Source organism: Biomphalaria glabrata, chromosome 12, assembly GCF_947242115.1.
Source record: "Biomphalaria glabrata chromosome 12, xgBioGlab47.1, whole genome shotgun sequence".
Classification (NCBI taxonomy): domain Eukaryota; kingdom Metazoa; phylum Mollusca; class Gastropoda; family Planorbidae; genus Biomphalaria; species Biomphalaria glabrata.
The window spans coordinates 35378736-35403012 of NC_074722.1; the positions used below are offsets into that span (position 1 = coordinate 35378736).

Sequence of the window (24277 nt, forward strand, 5' to 3'; positions counted from 1 at the left end):
TTCTAGTGGGATGTCGGTGATTGTTAGATGTTCTAGTGGGATGTAGATGATGGGTAGATGTTCTTTATGGGATGTAGGTGATTGGTAGATGTTCTAGTGGGATGTAGGTGATTGGTAGATGTTCTAGTGGGATGTAGGTGATGGGTAGATGTTCTAGTGGGATGTAGATGATGGGTAGATGTTCTAGTGGGATGTAGGTGATGGGTAGATGTTCTAGTGGGATGTAGATGATGGGTAGATGTTCTAGTGGGATGTAGGTGATGGGTAGATGTTCTAGTGGGATGTAGATGATGGGTAGATGTTCTAGTGGGATGTAGATGTTGGGTAGATGTTCTTTATGGCATGTAGGTGATTGGTAGATGTTCTAGTGGGATGTAGATGTTGGGTAGATGTTCTTTATGGGATGTAGGTGATTGGTAGATGTTCTAGTGGGATGTAGATGATGGGTAGATGTTCTAGTGGGATGTAGATGATGGGTAGATGTTCTAGTGGGATGTATGTGATTGGTAGATGTTCTAGTGGGATGTAGATGATGGGTAGATGTTCTAGTGGGATGTAGGTGATTGGTAGATGTTCTAGTGGGATGTAGATGATGGGTAGATGTTCTAGTGGGATGTAGGTGATTGGTAGATGTTCTAGTGGGATGTAGGTGATTGGTAGATGTTCTAGTGGGATGTAGGTGATTGGTAGATGTTCTAGTGGGATGTAGGTGATGGGTAGATGTTCTAGTGGGATGTAGATGATGGGTAGATGTTCTAGTGGGATGTAGGTGTTGGGTAGATGTTCTAGTGGGATGTAGATGATGGGTAGATGTTCTAGTGGGATGTAGGTGATTGGTAGATGTTCTAGTGGGATGTAGATGATGGGTAGTTGTTCTAGTGGGATGTAGATGATGGGTAGATGTTCTTTATGGGATGTAGGTGATTGGTAGATGTTCTAGTGGGATGTAGATGATGGGTAGATGTTCTAGTGGGATGTATGTGATTGGTAGATGTTCTAGTGGGATGTAGATGATGGGTAGATGTTCTAGTGGGATGTAGGTGATTGGTAGATGTTCTAGTGGGATGTAGATGATGGGTAGATGTTCTAGTGGGATGTAGATGATGGGTAGATGTTCTAGTGGGATGTAGGTGATTGGTAGATGTTCTAGTGGGATGTAGGTGATTGGTAGATGTTCTAGTGGGATGTAGGTGATTGGTAGATGTTCTAGTGGGATGTAGGTGATGGGTAGATGTTCTAGTGGGATGTAGATGATGGGTAGATGTTCTAGTGGGATGTAGGTGTTGGGTAGATGTTCTAGTGGGATGAAGGTGATTGGTGGATGTTCTAGTGGGATGTAGGTGATTGGTAGATGTTCTAGTGGGATGTAGATGATGGGTAGATGTTCTAGTGGGATGTAGGTGATTGGTAGATGTTCTAGTGGGATGTAGGTGATTGGTAGATGTTCTAGTGGGATGTAGGTGTTGGGTAGATGTTCTAGTGGGATGAAGGTGATTGGTGGATGTTCTAGTGGGATGTAGGTGATTGGTAGATGTTCTAGTGGGATGTAGATGATGGGTAGATGTTCTAGTGGGATGTAGGTGATTGGTAGATGTTCTAGTGGGATGTAGGTGATTGGTAGATGTTCTAGTGGGATGTAGGTGATGGGTAGATGTTCTAGTGGGATGTAGATGATTGGTAGATGTTCTAGTGGGATGTAGATGATTAGTAGATGGTCTAGTGGGATGTAGGTGATTGGTAGATGTTCTAGTGGGATGTAGGTGTTGGGTAGATGTTCTAGTGGGATGTAGATGATTAGTAGATGGTCTAGTGGGATGTAGGTGATTGGTAGATGTTCTAATGGGATGTAGGTGATTGGTAGATGTTCTAGTGGGATGTAGGTGTTGGGTAGATGTTCTTTATGGGATGTAGATGTTGGGTAGATGTTCTTTATGGGATGTAGGTGATTGGTAGATGTTCTTTATGGGATGTAGGTGTTGGGTAGATGTTCTTTATGGGATGTAGGTGATTGGTAGATGTTCTTTATGGGATGTAGGTGTTGGGTAGATGTTCTTTATGGGATGTAGGTGATTGGTAGATGTTCTTTATGGGATGTAGGTGTTGGGTAGATGTTCTTTATGGGATGTAGGTGATTGGTAGATGTTCTAATGGGATGTAGGTGATTGGTAGATGTTCTAGTGGGATGTAGGTGATTGGTAGATGTTCTAGTGGGATGTCGGTGATTGGTAGATGTTCTAGTGGGATGTAGGTGATTGGTAGATGTTCTAATGGGATGTAGGTGTTGGGTAGATGTTCTAGTGGGATGTAGATGATTAGTAGATGGTCTAGTGGGATGTAGATGATTAGTAGATGGTCTAGTGGGATGTAGGTGATTGGTAGATGTTCTAATGGGATGTAGGTGATTGGTAGATGTTCTAGTGGGATGTAGGTGTTGGGTAGATGTTCTTTATGGGATGTAGATGTTGGGTAGATGTTCTTTATGGGATGTAGGTGATTGGTAGATGTTCTTTATGGGATGTAGGTGTTGGGTAGATGTTCTTTATGGGATGTAGGTGATTGGTAGATGTTCTTTATGGGATGTAGGTGTTGGGTTGATGTTCTTTATGGGATGTAGGTGTTGGGTAGATGTTCTTTATGGGATGTAGGTGTTGGGTTGATGTTCTTTATGGGATGTAGGTGTTGGGTAGATGTTCTTTATGGGATGTAGGTGTTGGGTAGATGTTCTTTATGGGATGTAGGTGATTGGTAGATGTTCTTTATGGGATGTAGGTGATTGGTAGATGTTCTTTATGGGATGTAGGTGTTGGGTAGATGTTCTTTATGGGATGTAGGTGTTGGGTAGATGTTCTTTATGGGATGTAGGTGATTGGTAGATGTTCTAGTGGGATGTAGGTGATTGGTAGATGTTCTAGTGGGATGTAGGTGATTGGTAGATGTTCTAGTGGGATGTAGGTGATTGGTAGATGTTCTAATGGGATGTAGGTGTTGGGTAGATGTTCTAGTGGGATGTAGATGATTAGTAGATGTTCTAGTGGGATGTAGGTGATTGGTAGATGTTCTAATGGGATGTAGATGATGGGTAGATGTTCTAGTGGGATGTAGGTGATTGGTAGATGTTCTAGTGGGATGTAGGTGATTGGTAGATGTTCTAGTGGGATGTATGTGATTGGTAGATGTTCTAATGGGGATGTACCTGTTGTGGAGGCGTGACCAGAGGTATAAATTTTTAGTTTGATTGTTCACCAATACATCAAAACGCCTGTAACTATATCAGACTAAATTCTTAATATAAGCTCTCTTACCGAGCAACAAAAGAGAGGGAACACAGAAGGATATGTTTTGCCTGAACCCCCCCAAAAGAAGCTTACGACAATCAGTCCGCCCTGACAGCGCTGGGTACTTACCTCAAAAATATCCGCATCTAACTTCCTTGTCTTCTGTGCTTGTGTTAACGCTTCCTGTACATACTCCACGGCTGTTTTAGGGTAAGACTGTGAGAGACAGAGAAACAAAAGAGTATTCATATGGAGCCTGACTAAAACTAAAACATCTCGGATTTCGGATTTCAATTGGATTCCGCATTATCCAGCCGTTAGGTACAACACTTGGACTGGCTTGTATCTATCCTGACCACCAAAACCAAACTACCTTAATAGTTTTGAATGACACTGTGTCTCTACTTTTTTCTTTGGCCAAACGTTCTGAGAAGGAGATAAGCTCCACTGAAACTAAACTAAAAAAAAACAAAAACATTTTCGAAGCCCATGTATAGGAAAGGCCCAGTTTTTGTCATCAAAAAGCCCACAGACGATTGGGTGTAAAAGTGATATCGGGTATTGAGGACAGGTGATTGTTATTTAAAATGTCTTTATGCAGGGTGGCGTGGCCAAGATAAAATAGGACTGGTATGACAACAGGAGTCCAAACAATATATTATAATTTACTGTCCTGTAAGTTTGTTTTTTTTTACTCATGTCTTGGCCACCCTGAATATTATTAAGTTCTGGGATTGAAACTTTTGAGTAACTCCAGTGTGATGTAGCGCTGGGTAATCCATTACAGCATTGTTTTCCAAACTTTCCTTTAACGGAACACTTCGCACATTCTGGGTATTTAGCGAAACACTTTGCTTACTAGAGAATTGTATTCACGTGGTGGCCTACCAGTTATTCACGGAACACCTATTCAGGCTTCGCTGAACACCGGGGTTCAGAACTAAACTATTCTTAAATGCCAAGTAAAATTGGTGTTTCAATCATCTAAGTTTTAGACTGTATTTCTTGGTTGTTGTTAGTCTTAAAATCTTAATCGACCACCGGCGGACAATGGCTATGCTTGCCCTGGGTGTGGCAAAATATGTAGGTCACAGCTGGGGCTGCGCAGCCACGGGAAATATTGCATTCCTCATTAATCTTCGGACTCGAAGACAAGCCTTATTATTATTATTATTTTTATTATTATTATTAGTAGTAGTCTTAAACCAATGAACACAACCACAAGGCTTACTTCGTAAAATGTAACTAGAAGTACAAGACTAGCAAGTGACTCACGAAGTGCTGTACTCTAAATGGAATCACCATTTGAAATCCCACCAAAGAACTATTTCAGTAATAGTAAAAACAAAGGTGATCTGGTATAAACTTTGTCACATGTAAATTATGAGTGAGTCTGGTGTGAATGTACATTTTGGTTTCTTATAGTTATGTTTTTTGTTTGGTGTAATGCACAAATTGTAAGACAAATTTCCATACGGACAATAAAGATTATTATTTTATTATGTTAGAAATGAACGGGTAGTCATTCTCTGGCGCTGCCAGGGTCGAGTTTTATTATTATTATTATTATTATCATCTGGCAGCAGGATGGAACAAATGAACCATGAGAACAGCATTGCACGGCTTATTCTACCCATCGAGTCGCCGCGAGTCGTCTGATGCTCTCCAGAGCACACCTCATTGCCTCTAATGTGCGAGTACAAGAACGGACTACAAGGTGCTCACATTTTGTCATCAATGCATCTAGAATGTCCTCGTACCTTGGTCAACTGATCACTCCATGTGTTTTCAGTGTTTTCAGTGTTCTCAGAGACCCGTGAACTCCATGGCATCCTCTCTTCTACATCTAGTTGTACCGCGATGGTTCTAAAAACTTGCAGCACGGGAGTCTTTTCGCAGTGATCACTAGGTTCAAGAGGAACAGTGGGACCTTCCTGTTCAAAAGTTAGTGACATTAGTTGGCCTTTTTACAATTCCTCCTATCAGCTTGCTAACTACTCATGGGTTCAAAAAGTAAAAAAAAAAAACTGGGTGAACGGTATTTGGAAAAAGGCTCTATCCACTTTCCCAGAAATGTAACACTTTATGTAGATCTTTAGGGAAAAATAACTAGTCTGACCGATATAATTGTTCAAAATAGACTTATCTGAACATTAAATTAGGCCTACGTATTTTTAAACCCAGCCTCAGCTGGAATTACCCAACTTTTGAATTCAGCTGTTTTGGAATAGCACAGTTTACCTAGACTAAAATGGGAGGAGGGGAGGAGGGGTGCTGAACAATTCAAACGAGTACATAGATGCATCGGTATAAACAAAAGAAATAATAGCAACCAAGTGTTACATTCAGTGACGTACTAGCACTTGGGAGTCAGTAATGAATATGTGAGTCAAGACTTGTGTAAGTACATGAATGTATGAGTCGAGACTTCGAGTGAGTCAGTAGATGAATGCGTGTGAGTGGAGACAGAAAGTCAGTAGATGAATGCGAGGTAGGTACTTGTGAGTGTAACACTTACATGTGATTGAGATAATAATTCCTTCATGATGAATGTGTCGTAGATCTGTCGGCCTTCTTTGATCCGCTCCTCGTCTGTCTCCAGTTTCTGAAACCTCCTGATCTGAGGGGAACAAAGAGGACATCGGAGTCAGACAAAGACAATCATAAGTTTTATGGCTAGGTCTAGCTAATCACACACACAAAACAATCACAACTGACACAGCCACTTCAAACAGCCCTGATCTAGAGCTAGATCAAACCCAGAAATGACAGGAGCACATGCATCTATCAAACATGGGAGTCGGGCTCAGTTGGACTAGATAGATGGGTGACTTGATCGAACTGATCTCAAACATGCGAGTCAGGCTCAGTTTGACTAGATAGAAGGGTGACTTGATCAAACAGATCTCAAACATGGGAGTCGGGCTCAGTTGGACTAGATAGAATGGTGACTTGATCGAACTGATCTCAAACATGAGAGTCGGGCTCAGTTGGACTAAATAGAAGGGTGACTTGATCGAACTGATCTCAAACATGAGAGTCGGGCTCAGTGGACTAGATAGAAGGGTGACTTGATCGAACTGATCTCAAACACATCCTCAAACTTTCGTGTAGAGAACGAAGTGAAAGGCGACAATATATGTATATACACAATGTGTATTTGTACAAATATGTTGGTCTCTAAAACTATGACCTAACAAATGGATTTATTTGTGGTGTTTGAAACAAATGTTTCGCAATTCATTTAGAATGCTGGTATTTCAGACTCATCAAACCCACGCAAAGAATGACAAAAAAAGATGATTGCCTAGCTTTATAGATACTACAGTTCAGTATGTCTAATATAAAAAGACTAGTCGACCCACGGCGAAGCGTACGCTGCTATTTTGCAGGGCCGGCCTTAGGCCACTGCAATCTATGTAACCACAGTGGGCCCCGCACTTTCATAGGACCCGCGCTAATTCTAGGTGTAAATTATTAAATTGAACCATTTTATAACTTATAACAGATTTCCCGCGGCCTCCTCATTTACCAGGAGCTCCTGGAAATCTCCTGAAATTGCAAAATATACGAAAAAGTCCTAGAAATGAGCGAATCTACTGCTATTTGTTCTTACGCACTTCTAGTATTTTATTACAGATGCAGTAGAACTACAGTCAAGGCTCCTAGTTAGCGCACTTCCTACTTCCTAGTCCAAACCTCCCGCAGGACGACGGAGGATGGAAGCGATGGGTCAATCGAGACGACAGTTCAGTGCCTATTATTTCCCCTAGTAGCGTGTTCTCAATCAGATTACCTTATCAAGGATACATTTCTGTAAGGCAAACAAAAAAAAAAACAAGGTCCTTGAAGTTTTGCTCCAACGTACTTCTACTTTTAAAACTTCATCGTTTTGTCTACTAGCCAGACTACTTGGTCTTAAACCTGGTCGTGATGACGTCATCAGAAGATGTGTACACTTGACACGTTTTCAAAAAGAGCATCCCAGTCATTTCTGGACAGTTTCTTTTCTATTTCCCGCCGTGCGAAGAAGTTGAAGGAGAGGTTTCAAATCATCTAACACAGTGATTCCCAAAGTGGTCTGTATAGACACCCCAGGGGGTCTACGAAAGTGAAAAAGTAAATTGGGGGTCTATGAGATGTCCATGGGGGGTCTACGATAGTGGAATTCATTTCAGCAAGTCATGACTTTAAAGCCAAGGCTAACGAGTCTCTCCTGCCCGAAACTTAACAGGTTCAGGCGCCAGTAACTCACCTTTGCCCCTTCTCATGTTAGTGAAAACAGCTCCGCAGGCCCAATATTTGAGCCAAACGTGAAAGATCAAGAAATACACGTCAAAATGCTCTTTGTTAAAAACTTTTACAATAACACAAAAGCAAATTAAATAATGAATAGTTAATGTTTGAAGGACTACTTCATAGAACAACAAGCATATGAAACAATATCCGTAGAAACGGATGATGAGCTTGCAAAAAAAAAAACAAAAAAAAAAAACATTTTAAATGTGTATGGTGATTGCAGCAATACATATTAATTTATTTTAATTGGTTTAAAATCTGAATCACTCTTCGACTAACTGCTGTTAGAAATTTGTTTAAAAAAATCGTTTATGAATGTGCAAAAATGCAATATAAGTTAAGCAGGGGGGGTCTACCAAAATAACCAGAAAACATGGCAAGGGGTCTACAAGCCAAAAAAATGTTTGGGAACCACTGATCTAACACCTGATTGGTTTCAAGTTTTGTTTCGTTGAACGACGAGGCGGTAAAGGGATGAGAGGACCAGTCAGGAAACAGACCAAACATTGTGCTAGAAGTAGGTCACAGCGAAGTGTTACACAAGGGGTGTGTGTGTGTGTGTGTGTGACAGGGCCAATGCACATCCGAGACGTGACCAAATAGAAAGTGGACCGTGACCAAACCATTTCCTGTTTCTACAAATGACATCACACTTCCAAAGCAATGAAATGCTGATCAAAAGTAACAGCACAGCTGGCACGAATGGCCAATACAGATTGGACACTTTCAAACAAGGATGTAGAATAGCAGAGCAAGTCAGTGTCACACAAACTACTTCACAGACATCAAGTCCAACGACATTGTTCAGGATTATATACGACTACACACTTGACTAGTACATGAGATTTCAAATTCATAGGAAAAGAGCATGGTTTAAATTCCGTTAAGGAAGGTATTAGCTACAGAAATGATAAGGGGTTTTGAGTTTGAGTCTTTATGTCAGAAAGAACGTCTTTAGGTCTGAAAGAAAGTCTTTAGGTCTGAAAGAAAGTCTTTAGGTCTGAAAGAAAGTCTTTAGGTCTGAAAGAACGTCTTTCGGTCTGAAGCAAGGTCCGAAAAGTTTAAAACAAAAAGTCAAGGAAGTAAGAAAAAGTCAATCACATTGTTTTCTTCAGCTGTCATGAAATAGTAGTTATGCCACCAACGATCTTCCTCCAAGGCCAGGCGTCTCGGTTCTGGGCAACTCACTCCAATTGTCCCCACGTCTTGCCCATCTGCTTGGCAACTGCTTCCATATCGAGGCATGGGGGTTTTGAGGCCACGGTTTTGTTCGGGCCTCTTGGTACTGTATGCAGCTTTGAAGGACAGGGTCAGCATTCTCTGGTGACGCTCCACAAGGGCAGGTGTCGCTAGTCCCGGCTTTTAGCTTCCGGTACATATGTTGTCTCATTCTGTTGTGTCCGGTTCTGAGTCGAAAAATGATGCGTTGGCAAGTTGGTTGGTCATGTCGAGATATAATAGGCGTCCTTGTTCTTGTAATTGGGATGTGAGCTGGTCCGATTCTCATTAATTCTACACTCTATTTTTTTTTCATCATTTCTTCCCATTCACGTTGATCCATTTAATGCTAAATACATTTCTCCTTCGAAACCCAGTAGTGTAAACCCAATTTAGGTGTAGCCTAGTCGCAGCACTAGCATGTGAGCACTTAGGTCTGCCCCCCCCCCCACACACACACACACCGACTAGCCATCAGCATTACGAAATACATTTCGACCCCTAGGTCACCTGTCATCTTTGCCTGGCACCGAGATACTCGATCCCAATCATTGTATTTGTGACTCTCACCCCCCCCCCCCCAAAGGTAATTACACCAGTATCACCAACAACCTATGTGGGCAACTACCAGCATCCAATGCTCGCCAGTCCATAACCAAAACCTAGACGACAACAGTTGGGCAGACTCAGCCAGACAAATGGTGGGAGGCAGAGGGGAGTGAGAGAGAGAGAGGGAGAGAGAGCGTGCACGAGATAGAAAGGTCGCCCTAGTGTGAAATAACTTGATCACATTGGAAAAGGGGGGGGGGACGCGGCGTTCCTATTAGATTGAGCGGCTACCACTCTAGTCAGGACCGGGTCTTGGTAGAACACTGGCTTTTAGGCTGACAAGACGTTGAAATATGCTTTTACTTCCATCGGACAGCTTCCTACCCACTGCTTTAGTTACAGTCCCCTCCCCCCCTTTCCCTAACCTCATTGGACACCAACGTGTTATGCTGATATAAATGTAAAAAGATTGGACTACGAGCGAGGCAAGCAAAACATGTCGCAATGCTGTGTGCGTGTCGAGCTAGCTAACACGAAATCTAGACCCGTTCATTCTCAGGTTTGACACTCAGGTAATAAATCAGCAGTAGTGGGGGCCCCCATTGATCTGTACAGATAGGTCTAAACCGGCATTCAATCATCTACTCATCCCCACACAGTCACTGTTTTATTTCTTCGAATAATAGGAACGGCGAAGTACTAGATTTTTTTTTTCAGTTTGCCTTTGATATGTTTCATCTAGCAAACTCTAAAATTATTTATTACTAAACGAATTTAGTTGAACATAATGAAAACAAAGATTAATTACAACTTGCACAAATATTTTCAGGTAATAAATTCGTCTTTTATGGGGAACATTGGAGTGTATGATATATTATACACGCACACAATTGAGACCAGATCTGCTGAGAACAGGCGTAGACGGCGAAAAAAAATAGGCCATCAGGGGACAATTGTTATGTCTGCGTTGTAGCCACGTGAAAAGCTTCGTACTCGAAGACAAACCTTACTATACATTCAGCCAAGTTACTATAAACACACTCATTTTTCGATAGATTTTTTTTTTTGGGGGGGGGGGATTTTTAAAAGCGAGATGACAGTATCAGCGCAGACGATCATTGTGTTGTACGGACGGTCAGTCACTGCACTGAGATACACGTTCTCAAGACTAAAATTAAGTCCTTCTTGGTGCCCTCCCAGGCCAGCTACTTTAGGGGAGACACTTCCACTGCCTATCAGAGACGTTGCAACGTGGTACAAGATAATCCTAGTCCCCAAACCAACGGAGTTGGTACTGGATTTCTTTTTAAGTGCACCGACCGAAGATGTCGGTAGTTTATTCTTTGACCGAGATAACTTGAAACAGTACACTCGCTTCCTCCATCTCCCACGCGTACGAGAGAAATAGGAGCTACCTGGCAACGCGGGACTGAAATCTTAACAGTCCAGACTGATACCATCAGAAGGAGGGCACGAGACAAAGTGTCGGAACTAATAGCTAGTTTTAGTTGTTGGTTTTTTTTTTTTTTTACTATTACTATTATTATTATAGCTTTTATATAGCGCTACTTTCATGCTTATAGCATGCTCAGAGCGATATGGTCCAATCTCATTTGTGGACCAGTGGGGGGTGGGGGGGGGTATCTAGGAGTTGGTTTTCCGTGCTGCCTTTTAGGCGCTCAGTAAACGCAACTCTGCCCGAGTCGGGTGTCGAACCTCGAGCACCCTTCTAGGTAGCCCATACAAGCCAAGTTCAAGCGCACTTAGCCTCTCGACCACGCTTCACACTATATCCCTTCCACACTCACATGTAAACACACACATACATACATATATGTAAACACACATTAAAGTCCTAAAGCTTGTCTCGTACTAGACAAGTCCTCTACGGTAATCAATACTGAAGAGGAGCTGACACACTGAAGCCAGACATCTTGGATGACATTTGTCACTTTAAAGAAAATAAAAGGTGTGGTATCAGGCCACAGTCAACTAAGGCACGTGTCCTTTGTCGAAGACTCTTTGTCAACTAGCAATGGTACGCGGTGCCAAGACACCTGTAATACATGTATGCTGTCGAGACACAGTTAAAAACACACGTTTTACATGTCAAGACACAAGACACCAAACGTTGAGATGCAACCGGGCACGACATAACAGCAAATGTGCAATGCGTAAAGACACAAAAAATAGCCAACAAAGGTCTAAGGGGCTGAAGTCCGTACATTTTAATTGCGTCAACAACTTCCAAATGTTCACATACTAACTGTTTGGCTTCAAATTTGAGCTGGCTAAAAGACACGGTTTGGTTGACAAGAGAGTATCTAAGGAAATGGACTGAAAGGTTACAACAATGTCATGACGTAACAATCCAAAGTACAAATACAAAGTACTTGCTATATTTGGAGTCACTGAGTAATTAGTCACAGTAAAAAAAAAAACGGGGGTGGGGGGGGGGGGGAGAAACTTGGTGCGGTCAGGCAATCACGGACATTGTCCACTGTGTCAATGGTGTCCCAAGAGTGTCCATTAGTTCAGGATTCGGACAACGGTACTTTTCGTGCGTCAGCATTAGTGCAACCTTTCACGTTGAATTAGCAACAACGCATGCATTGTAATACTCTAGGTACTCATTGTACTGATGATCAAAACAAATACAATAATTGGGGTTGATGACAAGATAGTCCAAGGGTCCTGGAATAGAGTTACCAGCCAGAGGGCGCTACTTTCGCAGTGCTGGGCACATCCTACAAAAAAATGATAGCACGACATAAGATATGAATCAAGGGAATGGGTTCGATTCCAAAGATGAAGGATGAGTGCAGTGTTTCACATGTCTACGTACACAGAAGTGTGACATGCATATTTCGTCACATCCAACGTGTTGTCTGGAGGGGTTGGGTTTTCTCTTTAGGCTTCCAATGTGGGAGCTCTCCTTCAGAGGCCAAATGTTGCCAGCTACGTCAATGAGGGCAAATTTGGCGCATGAGCTGATCTTTATAGCACTTCCGGGGAGGGGGGCACCTCTTTTACGCCATCCTCTTTTTAAGCTCGCCAAAATGGTCGAGTTCAGCATGTGGGATAAGTCTCCGACCCTGAGCAGCTGTCGAATGACAAATAGGTTCTACACTGTTCACTGAGGCCTCCAGCAGAACATGGCTATTATAGCTATTATAGGCATCATAGCAAATGGCAACCAGAGCTCTGATCACATTTGATGGTCACAAGTTGTCTAAACATTTTAATTGCACCAAAAGTCACGACAACATTTTGAACAGAAACTCACTTGAATCACTTGTGAAAATCACCGGTTTTTTTTTTTGTTTTTTTTTTTTTGTACATATCGCTAGAGTACAAGCCGGCGTGCATGCGCGCGCGCGCGTGAGATAGTGATGCAAAGTGAAATAAGTTTCCTATCCTCCAGTAAAGAGAGCATTAAGTTGACCTTTCACCCATCTTCTCCCCTCTATGCAGTTTGTTTTATCTATGTAACGCTAAGTGTTTGTGTGTGTGTGTGTGTAATGAGTTCGATAAGAGGAAATGACTCTGGTCGTAATCTCTCCTTCTCTTACTGACAGCACTAACTCCCTTACTCTCTCACTCTACAGCAAGTCCATATCCCAACTGATGCTACAGTCACGTGATGTGTATCGGTGACATCTTAGATGTAATCCGTTTAAAGGACAAATATGTTTAGCTAAGTGTAATCACACAGAGAACGGAAGCTTTCATTGTGTCACTTGTCCCTTTGAAATCAGTTCATATGCACCACGAATTCGTGCTTTAAAAAAACGAAAATGTTTGTAAAATGTTTCTTTGACATGTTTCGGATGTTCCTTCAGAGTTGAAGATAGTTTAGTTCCTAGTCCAAACCTCCCGCAGGACGACGGGGGATGGGAGCGGGCAGGGTTTGAACCCTCGACCGTCGATAAATCCGAACGACAGTCCAGCGCGCAAACCGCACGACCAGGCAGCCATCCAAAGATATGGGATAGTGAACTCGTTTCGGCCAAGAATAAGTTCAGAAATGTCCGCCCTTGATGATGTAATTGTGATCTTTGACCGTGTTTCCTATTTCAACGCAAGTAATGAGCTTGAGAAAACAAGAACTGTAGTCACTGTACACTTCTGAAAGAAACTAACATTGCCTGATTCTTCCGCCATTCCTTCGCTTCATCTTTTCTTTATGTTCACCATTAACCTCTCACTACCCTTCATTCTCTTCTTTTCCCTCTCTTCTTTTTCTCCCCCCCCCCTCTCTATTCATCTTTCCAGACTATTCATCTTCTACGGCTAGAGGCTTATCTGTATACACTGACCCAGTACAGGCCATGTTATAATATTTTGGACAGACTCTGCACATTTAGAAACAGACTAGGACAAGCTACCGTGTCCCTAAACGTTTAACAAACTTAAAGGGTAACCCCCCCCCCCTCTCTCTCTCTCTCTTAAGTCTTCACCTGGTCGTCGTGACCCAGTGCTATCGCCAACACCAAATATGATGCAAGGTTGGCGAGGTTAAGTGTGAAGCTGAAAAAAAAAACGCGATAATAATAATAATAAAAAAAATATCGAGTGTAGTGTGTCGGAAAGGGGGGGGGGCGTGCACGTCAGATGGGGCGTGAAAGAGGGCGAGAAGTGAGCTAGTGTGTGAGCGGCAACAAGAAGAAGCCCCCCCCCACACACACACACACACGCCAATAATCGGACAATAATGACTTCTAAAGCCCGCCCATTGGCTTACCCTGGAGTCACACAAGTGTGATTGTAAAAGCGATGGACGACGGTGGTGGGGGGGGGGGGGGAGGGGAGGCTGGTCTGGATATTGAGATAAGGTGAAGAGAGAGACAAAACAAAAAAGTCAATTGAGTGGTCCCCGCTGTGCCCCCAAGGAGATGGAATCCCGCTGAAGCCAGAACTGGACTTGGGTACCGTTCAATGCAGAACAAAGTCGACCAATGACTACACATGTCTCCGTCTTTTATATAACGTTTGTAGAATAGCATCTTCACTGGTGACATTCTAAGCCATGTTTCTTGGGGGTGGAAAGTGGAAACGATATGTGTTTTAGACTTACGAGCTAATACAAATAGCTAATACGAGCTTACTAATAAGAAAGTTTTTCTCGGGCGTTGAATATCAACTGAGTACATGAACTTTTTTTTTCTCAAGCAATGCATTGCAATACCAATCGATCTGCGACGTGGCAAAGAGCTATTGGTCTTAGCTGCCCAAAGGCTGCGGCGTCATGGCTCTGGCCTTCTCTAATTCAGAGTACATTAACAGTAAAGATGTGATCAATGTGTCGTCGGAGTAGACGTTCCTCTGATTCCATGCGCTTGCAACTGGTCGCGAGAAAGTCTTCACAAAACGGTAGAGAGACACTTGAGAACGGCTTGTGTTCACTCTGTCAGTGTAGTCAAGCTTGGAAGCTGACACGTCGACATGAGTGTTCTGACAAGTCTAAAGCAATTGATAAATCCCAAATGACCAAGCGAATGTGAACTAAAAAGGGGGGGGAAAGAAGTGATGAACTCAACCACAACAGAGAATGCAGGTAGAAACAGAAGTTGATCCAAGTTGGACGATGGAGAGGAAAGTATGGAAGTGGCTGGAAAAAAATATGGACTGGGGGTACCAATGGACCTCGTTCACCAATCGTAAACATTTAGTCACGTGATCTTATTGATAAAACAACGGGGAAAAAAAACTGTCACGTGACAGCCACTGTGTATTAAAATTAGATCGTAATTTGTATAGAAGAGATAGAGAACCACGTGGCAAAATGTTGTTTGTTTACGATTGGTGAATGAGGTCCATTGCACAAGGTCAACTTGAGGTCACAGAGCGTGTAGTGAGTTTAAGTCTACCCTTCTGCTGGCGCTGGATGTGGGGGAGCACGAGGATATCTTTGTATTGTATCTTTGCTGGCATTCTCACCCCCAGAACGTACATGTCAATGCACAGATAGCGTCTGGCCAAAGTCAAGGGTTTAGTACATCATCAAGACGGTGGTGCTATTAGTATTGAGATCAAACAAAACGTAGTGGACAAGCCTGGCTCTGATGTGTGTGCAGACGATAAAACACCGCAACAAAAGAGTCGACATTTACAGAGATCCCAAAACGCGGAAATAAATTTAAAAAAAAAAGCAGAATGTTGTTTTTTTAAATAACAACTATTAACAAATGTATCCAGGGATGATAATCTGGGTTGATGAATGCACTTGAAAGTGGTGTGTGAAGGCAGGGCCGGTCCTAACAATTAGGGGGCCCTGTGCGAAACTGATTGCGCGGGGCCTAGTCTGGGTGGGAATAAGGATAACAAGTGAAAATAAAGATTTTGTATTAGAAAAAAAAATTCGACTTTGAATTTCATTCATTCTTTACTAAGAACAAAACTGCGATCAAATTAATTTTTATTTACGAACCTTGTACCTATGGCATATTTATATGCCAGTGACCATAACAGTAAATAAAGAATTGTAACTTGAAAATTCGCCCGATCATAACATTTTATTACATGAAAGCTGACAATGCCTTTTTTCTTTTATCGCGCGTAGGATTGGCGTTTTACATAATGAATGACATCCACATGACAATTTTGACTATTTTTTTATGAGATTTTTTAGGAGTTTTCAGAAGATTTTAATAAGTTCAGGAAATTTCCATGACTTTTTCGTATATATTCTGCAATTTAATAAGTACACCTAGAATTAGCGCGGGGCCTATGGACGCGCGGGGCCACTGCGAACGCATAGGTTGCAGTGGCCTAAGACCGGCCCTGTGTGAAGGACGTTCCAGGAACACAAGGTCGAAGGAACACAAGTTTGAAGGAACTCAAGGTTGAAGGAACACGAGGTTGAAGGAACACAAGGTCGAAGGAACTCAAGGTTGAAGGAACACAAGGTTGAAGGAACACAAGGTTGAAGGAACACAAGGTTGAAGGAGCACGAGGTTGAAGGAACACGATGTTGAAGGAACACGAGGTTGAAGGAACACGATGTTGAAGGAACACGATGTTGAAGGAACACGATGTTGAAGGAACACGATGTTGAAGGAACACGAGGTTGAAGGAACACGAGGTTGAAGGAACACGGGGTTGAAGGAACACAAGGTCGAAGGAACACGGGGTTGAAGGAACACGAGGTTGAAGGAACACCACACAAGACGTTGTGGGAAGTATAAAACGAACACCTACACAACACTAGAGTTTTAATGGGGTGCCCGAGATAAACATTTAATGTCAACAACTTTCGAAGTGCCGGGACTAAATCCACTTCAAGTAGTTGTACACTCAGAGATGCCTTTCAAATGAGGAAGAGATTTGTGAGACTCGTCACTTTCGATCCGCTCTAGTGTTGGCTTTTATTCATCAACTCATTCATGAGGTGACAGCAAAACAATTTTATCCCATGAGTCAATCTTCTGTCACAAATATTTTTTTTTACCTTTTTCATAAGTTCTTCTTGTGAGTTTTTAAATATTTATTGTGTGTGTGGGTAGGGGGGGGGGAATGAAGTCGCGACAAGCCCTTATAAAAGTATCAACTTGTCTACTATTTAGACGGACCCGCCACTTTATGAAATGTTACTGAGGGGGTCTACTTTTAGCTGCACTTAGATCTAGGGTTTGAAGAATGTGACGACCAGAGCATAACTAGTGCACAAAGTGTCACACATGGAGACACTGTGTCAGGTTTAAACTTTAAATGACACCATGTCGAATTAAATGGCACCATGTCGAATTAAATGGCACCCTGTCGAATTAAATGGCACCTTGACGAATTAAATGGCACCTTGTCGAATTAAATGGCAGCATGTTGAATTAAATGGCACCTTGACGAATTAAATGGCACCTTGACGAATTAAATGGCTCCTTGACGAATTAAATGGCTCCTTGACGAATTAAATGGCATCATGTTGAATTAAATGGCACCATGTCGAATTAAATGGCACCCTGTCGAATTAAATGGCACCCTGTCGAATTAAATGGCAGCATGTCGAATTAAATGGCACCTTGACGAATTAAATGGCACCTTGACGAATTAAATGGCACCTTGACGAATTAAATGGCACCATGTCGAATTAAATGGCAGCATGTGGAATTAAATGGCAGCATGTCGAATTAAATGGCAGCATGTCGAATTAAATGGCAGCATGTCGAATTAAATGGCAGCATGTCGAATTAAATGGCATCATGTCGAATTAAATGGCACCTTGACGAATTAAATGGCACCTTGACGAATTAAATGGCATCATGTTGAATTAAATGGCAGCATGTCGAATTAAATGGCATCATGTCGAATTAAATGGCATCATGTCGAATTAAATGGCACCATGTCGAATTAAATGGCACCATGTCGAATTAAATGGCACCTTGACGAATTAAATGGCTCCTTGACGAATTAAATGGCATCATGTCGAATTAAATGGCACCATGTCGAATTAAATGGCACCCTGACGAATTAAATGGCATCATGTCGAATTAAATGGCATCATGTCGAATTAAATGGCACCATGTCGAATTAAATGGCATCATGTCGAATTAAATGGCACCATGTCGAATTAAATGGCACCATGTCGAATTAAATGGCACCCTGACGAATTAAATGGCATCATGTCGAATTAAATGGCATCATGTCGAATTAAATGGCACCATGTCGAATTAAATGGCACCATGTCGAATTAAATGGCATCATGTCGAATTAAATGGCACCATGTCGAATTAAATGGCACCATGTCGAATTAAATGGCATCATGTCGAATTAAATGGCACCATGTCGAATTAAATGGCACCCTGACGAATTAAATGGCACCTTGTCGAATTAAATGGCACCCTGACGAATTAAATGGCACCTTGACGAATTAAATGGCACCTTGACGAATTAAATGGCACCTTGACGAATTAAATGGCACCTTGACGAATTAAATGGCACCTTGACGAATTAAATGGCATCATGTTGAATTAAATGGCAGCATGTCGAATTAAATGGCACCATGTCGAATTAAATGGCACCCTGACGAATACTTTCGTTCCAAGTGGTTATCAAGATACACTAAACTACCTTTGAATTTGTTAGTTTAAACAAGCAATATAAAAAATAAAAAAAACTCCTACTAAATGTTCAAATAATTGAGTAAACTGAACATTCATCTTTTATTTGTCATATTTTTATGAACTATTTGATTCAAATATAAATCGAATCTTTGAATGACATTTTCAATGTTCCTTTACTTAAGATTGAGTCGGATATATTCAAGTTTAGCTAATTCAACGCTGATCAATGGACCTCATTCACCCATCGTAAACAAACAGCATTTAGCCACGTGATTCTATATATCTTCTATACTCTATACAAATTATGTACTCCATTGTTTTATCAATATTATGACGTGGCTAAATGTGTTTATTTACGATTGGCGAATGAGGCCCACTTGCTCCATTCAAACTACCAACAACTATTTGAACACTCACTCTATTGAACACCAAGAGTACGTACGTCTGTCATTAAAACCATGAGATCCCCATATCACCTAGGTGGGGGTGGTGGTGATGTGGGGGGGGCGGGGCGGGGGGGGGCGGCAACCCCAAAACGTTTGCAATCCCGATGTCTGTTATGCCTTGACTTCATATATAATTTACTCATGTTATTTTTTTCATTAATAAAATATGTTATAAGGCAGATAATGTAAAGGCCGTCTGTTTATACGGCCTACGGTTAACGAGGGTGTCACGTGGCCAGCACAACGGCCTACTGCTTTACTTTCCCCCAACTCATGTCGGGTATCCATGAGAGCTGGGTCGATACAGAGCGTGCTTAAAATCCAATAATTTACAAGCAAAATAAAGACAAGTAATAAGATACAATATGTAATGTTTGTAAAGTAGACAAATATATACAATAAGTGATGTTTGTAAAGTAGACTAATATATACAATATATGATGTTTGTGAAGTAGACAAATATATACAATATGTGATGTTTGTAAAGTAGACTAATATATACAATATGTGATATTTGTAAAGTAGACTAATATATACAATATGTGATATTTGTAAAGTAGACTAATATATACAATATGTGATATTTGTAAAGTAGACTAATATATACAATATGTGATATTTGTAAAGTAGACTAATATATACAATACGTGGTGCTTATAAAATTAGACTAATAGACTATGTAAGAAGATGCAATATGTGGTGTGTGTGTGTGTATGTATAAACAATCAGAAATAGTGGAAAAAAACAGATTTAAGGCAAGCGAAGGTTTGTGTGTGTGTGTGAAGCTGCGTGGGCTATCAGGTATTGAGCAATCTCAGATCAAACTTAATTGTTCACTGCGACGCTCATCTTGCACTCAACTGATGTTGCCCTGCTGGTCTACACAGGCATTGTTAACACTTCTCATACCTTGCATTCATCTAGCCGCAGTTTGGGGGCTCTGGGGGGAAGACGGAGGAGTCAAGTGTGAGGACGGAGTAGTCCTATGTAAGTGGGGACGGAGGTGTTCTGTGTAAGTGAGGACGGAGTTTGAGTTTGAGTTTTGAGTTTAGGCACATCGGCACAATTTAGGCCACGTCGTGCCCGTAATCCTTTAAGGATCACTCTCCCTTTACATAACAAAGGCTAAATTCTATACAGTTAAATCATTAAAAACAAGGTCTATTCACAGTTAAAATTGTAAAGGTAGTAAAAATGTAATGATTTGGTAAAAATCTTATGTAAATATTATATGTTCACAATTCATAAATCAGATCTTCGTAGACCGTATGAGGACGGATGAGTTCTGTGTGAGGACATAGAAGTTCTAGGTAAGTGAGGACATAGAAAGTTATGTGTAAGTGAGGACATAGGAGTCCAGTGTAAGTCCGGACATAGAAGTTCTAGGTAAGGGAGGACATAGGAGTCCAGTGTAAGTCTGGACATAGAAGTTCTAGGTAAGGGAGGACATAGGAGTCCTGTGTAAGTCCGGACATAGAAGTTCTAGGTAAGTGAGGACATAGAAGTTCTAGGTAAGTGAGGACATAGAAGTTTTAGGTAAGCGAGGACATAGAAGTTCTAGGTAAGTGAGGACATAGAAGTTCTAGGTAAGTGAGGACATAGAAGTTCTAGGTAAGTGAGGACATAGAAGTTCTAGGTAACTGAGGACATAGAAGTTCTAGGTAAGTGAGGACATTGGGGGGGGGGGGGACATACTTCAGTAATTCGTTTTATTTTGTACACCTCATCGATAGTCAAACGTTGATTCCATCCTTCTGTTGACACAAGACTACACTAGACACAGCACTTATATTTGTCTAAGATATTCCTGTAATGATCTCTAATCCTGTACCTATACATTTAACTATTTAACCTTGGCGTATGTCTAATTACAATGGCGACTTCTTTTCAACGCCAGAACTGTGTCCACGCTAGCCAGGCCGCAACGAACGCCATTCTAACCAAGACGTAACGCCCCTAAGTCTGAAGCAGCCCATTCTCTTACAAGTGTGATTCAGTTTCAAACCTGCGCCTGGGACGTGTCTTGTGTGTGTGCGCGTGAGTTCAAAACAAAAAAAAAAAAAAAAAGTGTCGGACCAACTTGTCACCTAAATGTGAGCCCTACGTGCACGCGCATGCATTCCAAGTGCGCGTGAAATCTCACGTTGACAAATGAGAGTCGGACAGTGTCAATATGATTCTTTATTGATTACAGACCACTTTGAAAACGTTCAATAAGCACACACACTCATACGCACGCACGCAACACACAGCACCACGGCACTAATGGCGCTTTATTTACTATACAGACACGCCCTCTTGATACACTGGCAGATTGCGTCATTACTCACAAGGGCGACAATACAAAATACATGTAGCGAGTTCTCCATAAGCTAATTAATTCTATCACGCCAAACCTCTCCCCCCCCCCTTTCCAGAAAAAAAATCTCTTAAAACCTTTCAACTTGTTTGGTTCCTTGTGGAACCATGTGTACGAAACAACGGGGATATTGAATCTCTAACCAGCCAGATGTAGAGTGACCACAAAGCAGGCAGATTTTATAATTTTTATTTGGGAAAAAAACAAACTCTGCAAATACAACAGATCAGTGCCACTTGTGTCTCCCAGTTAAGAAAAAAACTACGCTTTGAAGACTGAAGATTAATGTCTTATAGTGTAATCTTAATCTCGTAGATAAGTTTTAATTAACAGGGCGGTACTGCTGCGGACCTTCTATAAATCAAATAAGACCATAAAACTAAAATGTTATTTAACCTTGGTTAGGCCAATAATAGAATATGCATCCTCCGTTTGTGAACCATCAACTCAAGAAAACATTAAGAAACTGGAACAGACACAAAATAGAGCAGTGAGATTCATAACAAACGAATATTTACATTTGACTCGAGTAACACCTTTAGTAAAATCACTAAATTTAGAAAGCCTTCAGGACAGAAGACTCAAAAGTAAAGTAGCTATTACACATAAAACACTGAACCATAATCTTCAAATACAAAAACAAAATTTAATAAAATACTCTGAAAGACACAAAGATAAAGGCACATTCCTCATCCCATAGGCTAGGACAAATTTGTACAAATACTCCTTCTTCCCTAGTGCTATTAGAGCATGGAATGGGTTGCCTGAGCTAGCCAGGAAAACCAGTGACTTGGCAGAATTTAAGTCATTGGTTAATATGCATGACTAAATGCATGACGCATAGGACGTAATCATCTTCTTTTTTGATGTAACGTCTGTATTATATAAGATAAGACCTGGCTCATCGTGAGAACATAACTCTGAAGACATTTCAAAGAACAACAATGGCATTGTCTCCCTTTGACGTAGACAACATCTGAGGAGTGTAACACTATTCAATTTGCTCCGATCGACTAATGAACCAAAGTCTCAGACAGCTATGGATCAGCTATCAAATTGATTGGTGCAGCTTTTCTGTAGTGAGTCCCACACTAAGCAAACCAAATGTGAACGCCTCTGGAAAGAACCGTGGACACGGAAACAATTGGTCAGTTATGTCACGACCAGTTTTGATACTGGGCGAAGTACAAACCTAGAAGAGAGTGGATGGTCAGTGAGAGTAGCATGGTTGTGCTCGGGTTCAAGATGTAGCACGGCCAATGTTTACCTATAGAGAGCTACGGGAATCTCACACGAGGGCGTATGTCAAATTAGAAACAAACTTAAATCGAAGCTCGAGTTCCCTTTTTCGAAATAAAATAATGGCAACTCTTCTGAACGGCTCTGTCTTGACATTCCATGTCAGTGTTGTTGGATCTGAAATACTATTTTGAATACAAGATGTTATGATCCGATGTTCAATTCTACTTTCAACATGCCGTTACTCAAATCTTCTTGCTGTGGCCAGAGCCAGCGTGTTAACTCTTTCATCAGCATACTGTCTACAACTCTTTCATCAGCATACTGTCTACAACTCTTTCATCAACATACTGTCTACAACTCTTTCGTCAACATACTGTCTACAACTCTTTCATCAACATACTGTCTACAACTCTTTCATCAGCATACTGTCTACAACTCTTTCATCAGCATACTGTCTACAACTCTTTCATCAGCATACTGTCTACAACTCTTTCATCAGCGTACTGTCTACAACTCTTTCTCTTTCATCAGCATACTGTCTACAACTCTTTCATCAGCAAACTGTCTACAACTCTTTCATCAGCATACTGTCTACAAACCCCCGATCCCGTTGCTTAACTAATAAACAAAATTCTACACACACAACATGACAATTATACCAAAATAAAATCATCACCATACACATGTAAGGCAGACGTGAACCCACGTGAACACTTTGGACCAATAGTGTCGTTTATATTTCGTGTTAGATGACCTTTCAACACCAACTCTACCCCGCCTTAGGTCTCCACTAAATCTCTAGTAGTCTTACATGTCTGGTCAACAAATCTTTACTCGAGTCGGATATCAACAAGCTTACTAGTTGCAGTGAACACAAAAAGACTTAAAACAGGCAAAAACCAATTAACAGTAAGGGCAGTGCTAATCAGTCTCCATTAAATATTGTATCCCAATGGTAATGTATCATTTGAGCTAAAAGCATTGGCTAACTCCAGAGCTCAGCGTGTGTAAACACAGACTTGTAAAGGCACTGAGTGGGTGCAGTGTCTTGAATAGGCAAAGCAAAAGAAAGCTGTCACAATGACACCTCCAGGGTGCCAAGCCCGTATATAAGTAACGTGTTTGTACCAAACAGCACGAAGTCTAGCCAGACCGACAACAGAACCAAAGCAAAAACGTTGCAGGGTTAGTGTGCACAAACCATTTTGATGACGTCATTTTGGGTCTGAACCTTCGACTGGATACTATTCTACGAGTGTGCCAAGGGGGTGGAGGAATCTCCTCGATGGCGACGGGGTGTGTACCCAACACTGGTTGTACCACAGTCACGTACGGCTCCGACGGAACGTGTTCTGATCTCCCAGTGGCTCAAGCGGTCGATGAGGTAGCCCCAGCTGTCTTCCACTTTAAAACGGAAAGTCAAGAAGCTAGTCCTGCTGTTTGTTTGTTCATTTAGTGCGAACGCCCACATAATCGTATTCACTAGAATATCAGATCATTCCAGTTCCAACGATACATATAGAAAAACTCCTCCACCATCTATATTGGAGTAACGCATTTTTATGGAAGATGAAGTGATCTATGTGTTGTATACAGTATATATAGTATGTGTTCATTTGATGTTATCCTCAAAGAAATACTAACGGTTTGACATTCTGAAGACTATTTCAAGTGGTCTTATAACGGAACCATTCACCAAGGCATTGAATGGAGAGCCGAACGAGGAGCCAGTTCTAGTGGTCAGTTCGCTCTGGCCCAAACTCTAGTGTGGACCTGTGGGGGAGGGGGGAGGGGCTATCCGGGGGAAGTTTAGCACAAACAATTCAGCTA

The 24277-nt window shown here is 41.5% G+C and overlaps 1 protein-coding gene across 6 annotated transcripts in view; it reads right to left on the reverse strand.

The window, feature by feature from the left end:
* Window positions 1–24277, reverse strand: part of LOC106069803 (beta-adrenergic receptor kinase 2-like) — a 97494-nt gene that overhangs the window by 48738 nt on the left and 24479 nt on the right. For 3 of the 6 annotated variants that reach the window (XM_056005566.1, XM_056005565.1, XM_056005567.1), the window contains exons 4-6: window positions 5794–5895; window positions 5036–5209; window positions 3405–3491 (exon numbers count right to left, since the gene is read on the reverse strand). In XM_056005566.1, coding sequence (XP_055861541.1) covers window positions 3405–3491; window positions 5036–5209; window positions 5794–5895 — 363 coding nt within the window. The remainder of the gene's footprint in view (window positions 1–3404; window positions 3492–5035; window positions 5210–5793; window positions 5896–24277) is intronic. The other 3 variants (XM_056005569.1, XM_056005570.1, XM_056005568.1) reach the window with 1 other exon arrangement.